Raw genomic sequence first — 5,236 nt, 5'->3', positions numbered from 1 at the left:
CTTAAATTATGGTTTTTATAACATCTTGTAAGACCTCACCCCTTATATCACATTTGGGAGATCCTAAAGATAAGGTGTTACTAAACCCAAACATACTTCCCCTCAATAAGAAGACATAATTATACTAGCCGCTCTTGAAAACAACTCATAAACATAAACCTTTACATCTTATAGATTTTGATAACTAATAATTTACCTTTAATTTAATTAAATTTCCACGTAATCAATTGTTTTGGCTTTTAATTAATTCAATACAACAAGATATGGGCGGACATCCCATTAATCCATTGAACAGTATTGTTTAAATATGTTAATTACGAATTACCTCAAGAACTAGAACAAGGAACACCTATAATCGTATCTTGAGGGTCGACTAATGATACTAAGGATATATTGAGAGAGAAGTCACTTAAGCCACCGTTTTCAGTATTTTCTAAAGATCATTATTGATATCTGAAAGCAAACAACATGTTTTCATTCAGATATCTGAAGCATGCATTAACTGTAATAACAAATATATTCAAAACCCAAAATATCAGCAAGCTATTATGTTCTCATACTAACCAAAATCGAATTGGATACACAATACATTCATGGGCATGCTCTATATGAAAGATTACTATTCGAAGGCAATTAACCAAATAAAAACATGATCACGATTACATAAATACCATAATTTTTTATTACTTTTTCAGCAACAGAGGGCCAACATTATCTCCGGTAGCTTTGTTGTGCTTTACATGGCTACCATCGCAAAGCGGGAAAGTCCCAGATCTCCAGCACCTACAAATTATAAACAGGTAGTTTTGGAGAATTTATATCAATTTTCAAGTTTGAGAATTCAAATTTTGTAAATAAATCCCAGCCTGTGTTGATGTGTTGTGAAGATGAAACATAACATTCAAAATTTTAGGGTATTTGCACGCTATCTCCCTAATTCCAATTTAGGAACGAGAAACTACAACAGATAAGTTGATAATAGAAGTTGAATCAGTTAATGTAATGAGATTTAACAAGCGATAATCGACGAAGAAAAAGGTGGGAATAACAGAGACCTGCAATAAGGAGTGACGGGTTTCGCGAGTTCTGTAACGACGACGGAATCGACGACTTTGTCTTCGCTTTTCCTGATTTCAGGGTTTATACCACCAACCTCTGCTTTTACCGCCACCATCCGCCGTGTGGAGTGGCTGAACTGTGTCGCAGCTCCGCCGACTCTGGTGGATGTCTTGAGTGCATGCGGTGGTGATGATAAGCCGAACGGAATCCCAACTCCAATAATGTTCGCCATCAATAGCGTCTTCTCTATGCAGTCAGTTGGTAGAAAAGTTGGTGAAAGTTAGAGAGATATATTGAACTTGTGGAGAACACGCTCCCTATATCGAAGTTTCACAGGCTGATGTTCCTCCACCACACGATTCTTGCCTCCAAGCTTTACAAACAGATATTCCACCACCACACGATTCATGCGTTGTTTGATTTATAATCAGATAAATTTTCTTAAATTGTTTAAGGCTAATAATATTTGAAGTTAATATTTGATTTCTCTAATATATATGTTTTTTTCTAATTACCCAATATTTCAGGAGAGTCATTTCGACTAATTCGACCAAAAAATACTTTTGAGACTGAATTTTCGGATTTCAGTTTTGGACAATAACTATTTTAGAATTTCAAAACAGATTTGAAAGCCCATAAACAATTTCGAAATTTTGACAAAAAAAAAGCTTAAAAAAGTTATAAAAATATAACAAATGATGATAATTACGTTACAATGGCTGAGGCTGAGAATGAGAAATTCGATTGAAAAATATTGATATAAACGCATTGAAATTGATTACTCCGGAGATCCATTTAGAAAATATTACTTATTTTTTAAAACACAAATAACTTGGTTTTGACAAAAAATTTATTCAGAGGCTTAAAAAATAAGTTTCTTTTAACTTATTATGGGTGTCTTAACATATTGTTTTTTAAAAACAACTTATAACTTATAACGGTGTGAAATCAGAAATAAATCATTTTTGATAAGTTATTAACCATATCTTATCAAAACCCCTTATAACTTATAACTGTTCAACATCTTTAGAATTTTTTATTTTTTATTTTTATTTTTTTGTCATTTTTCCAAACACTAAAAATGGTTTATTGACTTATAGCGTTTTGAGACCGGATAAACTAATCTAAACATTTTTTTAAAAATTCCGTTTTGACACTGCTATAAGATAATAAGTTAAAAGTGATCATCATTTTAAATAAGCTCAGCCAACCACCCTCTTATAATGATTATTATAATCAATTTCCCTATCATTTTTCACGGTAAGACCATCAAAATTTAATTTGTTTAGAAAAAAATCAGTAAGTTTTAAATAAAAGTTCAGTTGTGACCACTTTCATTTGCAAATACCGATTAAATAGGTAATTTTATAAATTAGTGGTCAAATTGAATCCTTGGCAAGATATATTGCTTTATTATATATTTTTTTTAAATTATAAAAAATTGTTAAAAGACAACATTTATTGAGTTTATTATTATTATTATTATTATTATTATTATTATTATTATTTTATTTTATGAATGACTTATTTTTGAACGGATTTTGGTTCCTAGAAAGGGAAAATTTCATATATATCGTTGCAAACTTTTAATATTACTTTAATGTCCTTGTAAACTTTAAAATTACAAATATATCCATCCAATACTATAAAAATTACATACATGTCCAAAATCATAATTTAATTAGAATTATATCAATTTTTATTAAATATTATATCTAATATTCAAAATTATATATTACTTTACCAAATTGGCATTTTCTAATTAAATTCCAAATTAAATCAAAAGGCAGAATCGTATCATATCTTTTAGTTCAATTAAGGGGCCTTCAATATTGGTATATTGTTTTTTCTTCACTACATATCTGATCTCCTACCTTTCTTCACTACACATCTAATCTCCATTAGTGCTTAATTTCACATCTTCTTCATCACAACCGGTAAAATCTATCATCTTCATTGATTAAACTGGAGTGACTACACGCATATAGAAGTGGAAGAAAAGTGATTTTGTTTGGTATGATTTTGTTTTTGCACATGTTGGTGAACAATTCGACTGCTCTTCTGTCCTTGCCCTGATACCCGTAAGCTGATATCATTGTGCTCCATGTTATAACATTTCTTTGTGGCATTTCATCGAACACCTGGCGTGTAGTATCTATGCTTCCACATTTTTCATATATGTCTATCATTGCAGTTCCTAGAATCATGTCTGGTGAGCGGTATTGTGTTCTTATAAGTTCGTTGCTGAGTTTGGATTTATGGATGGCGCCGAAATTTGCACAAGTGTTTACGATTATCACCATGGAGACCTTATCTGGCACTAAGTCGTATTCTCGCATCTGATCAAATTGAACCATGGAATCTTTGGCTCCAACATAGAAACTGAAAACCACGTTAAACATACATTTTTTTTGGCAAGTAAGAGAACTGAATTGATCATTTAGTATGATATAAATGAAGAATGAATGGAATTGACGATTCCATTTGAATGAGAAAATTTATAACTATTTCTCTTTCCATTCCATCATGACATGGAATGACAAATCGCAACATAACCATTTTTTTCATCTTGTTGTGATCATCAAGAAGATTCAGCGATAGAGAAGATGCGGTTTGATGCCAGATGCGATTAAGAAAAGACTTGGTGCGATTTGATGCCAGATGTCAGATGCCTTGTGATTTAATTTGGGATTAAATTAGGAAAGGGGTATTTTGGTAAACTTATATGTAATTTTGAATTTTATATAATTTTCTTAATAAAAAATTGATATAAGTCTAGTTAAAAATTGATTTTGGGTATTGATGTAATTTTCATAGGTTTAAACGGATATACACATAATATTAAAGTTTATAAGGATATTGACGTAATATTGAGAGTTTACAAGGACGTGAATGAAATTTTCCCTTTTAAAAAACCAATTGTTTATGGGTGGATTGTTGTTATGAAAAAAAATTGCCATATAAACAGAACTTAATTTATATAAACCAAATTTTGCGCTATGTTTTTTCAACAAAAAAAAATCGAAAATCACATGATTTTTTAACCAAAAAAAAAGTAAATAAATTATATAAACCAAAATTGAATAATTTTCAGCATAAAAAATAAAAAAACTAATTTTGCGGTTTGACATCTACACATCTCGATGTAGATGTCAGTTTATAGATGACAAATGATTATAAGTTTTGATATATTTTTTTATTTATAAAAAGAAGGCCTAAGTCTTAATATACTACATCCGTCCCATATTGATAGTCAGTTTTTGACTTTTAAAGTCTTTCTTCTTCAATTTTGACCTTAAATATTTTTGTTTTTGATAGATAATACTTCATGCAAAATATATGAATGGATTGTATTTTAAATGTTTTTTCATTGTTATAAGTTTTATTAAGTAATATATAACACAAATAAAAATATTTACGGTAAAATTTGAAGAAAAAATACTTCAAAAGTCAAAAGTGGACTATCAATTTGGGACGAAGGGAGTATATTTTTTTCTGCATATATCGATGTGATTTTACGATCGAATAATCCATACACACTTACAAATTGCGATTATGACATTTTGGCATGGTTCCCAAGATTTAGAAAAGAAAAGAAAATAAGGAGGAAAAATGATACAACGATTGGAGTGCAGTGACCATACCCTGAGATAGATCTGAACCGACGGTTGCGGAGAAGACGTGCAAACGGGGAATCATGGGAATAAAGATAGGGTACGTAGGGAACATGGTTGACCAAGCTCCTTTTTCTAACGATTGAAAAAAAGAAAGAGGTCAGTGTTCTTCCCAACCGCTCCAATAAACGTGCCTACACCCTATCCCGTATGAAGAATGATATGATTGACCGAGGGTACTAATGAAACTTGACACTTAACTAAGGGTTTGATCATTTTCTTTCTATTTCCTTCCACTAGTTTCCTTTAATGAAACTTAGAAACACTAATTTTTTTTTTTTTTTTTATTTTCATTTTTTCCTTCATTAAGTTGAACTTGAAAACATGGTGTTGATTTGCATTGAGGGTGAAAATATGATTTCACTAATATTTAGGGTAAATTACACCAATCGTCCATTGTGCATGGATCAAAACGCATAAGCAATAATAGGAAGTCATTTTCAAAAGTTAACTCGGGTCGTCCCTCGTTTGGTTTAATTTTGCATGCTTCATCCCTCAAAGAC

At 30.7% G+C, this 5,236-nt stretch overlaps 1 protein-coding gene across 1 annotated transcript; it reads right to left on the bottom strand.

Annotated features, from left to right (window-relative positions):
- Nucleotides 1–498: 498 nt before the first annotated feature.
- On the bottom strand, nucleotides 499–1,430 carry NEET (2 iron, 2 sulfur cluster binding protein). Its single transcript, XM_079081115.1, has 2 exons — nucleotides 1,056–1,430; nucleotides 499–783 (listed from the first exon to the last, which is right to left on the bottom strand). Exons 1-2 carry the CDS (start codon nucleotides 1,289–1,291, stop codon nucleotides 684–686), a joined length of 336 nt encoding a protein of 111 aa, XP_078937241.1. The 5' UTR covers nucleotides 1,292–1,430; the 3' UTR covers nucleotides 499–683.
- Nucleotides 1,431–5,236: the final 3,806 nt, after the last annotated feature.

The sequence above is a fragment of the Lactuca virosa genome, chromosome 2 (genome assembly GCF_052849685.1).
Source record: "Lactuca virosa cultivar CGN04683 chromosome 2, Lactuca_virosa_CGN04683_v6, whole genome shotgun sequence".
Lineage (NCBI taxonomy): Eukaryota > Viridiplantae > Streptophyta > Magnoliopsida > Asterales > Asteraceae > Lactuca > Lactuca virosa.
The sequence above is the reverse complement of the archived record's forward strand: the minus strand, read 5'-3'. Positions and strand labels throughout refer to the sequence as shown.

What these genes read in the sequence shown, in the direction of transcription:
- NEET (XM_079081115.1), bottom strand. Translation starts at nt 1,291, where the DNA reads ATGGCGAACATTATTGGAGTTGGGATTCCGTTCGGCTTATCATCACCA. An exon ending in CCCGTCACTCCTTATTGCAG is followed by an intron (nt 784 to 1,055) that starts GTCTCTGTTATT and finishes TATAATTTGTAG; the next exon opens with GTGCTGGAGATCTGGGACTT.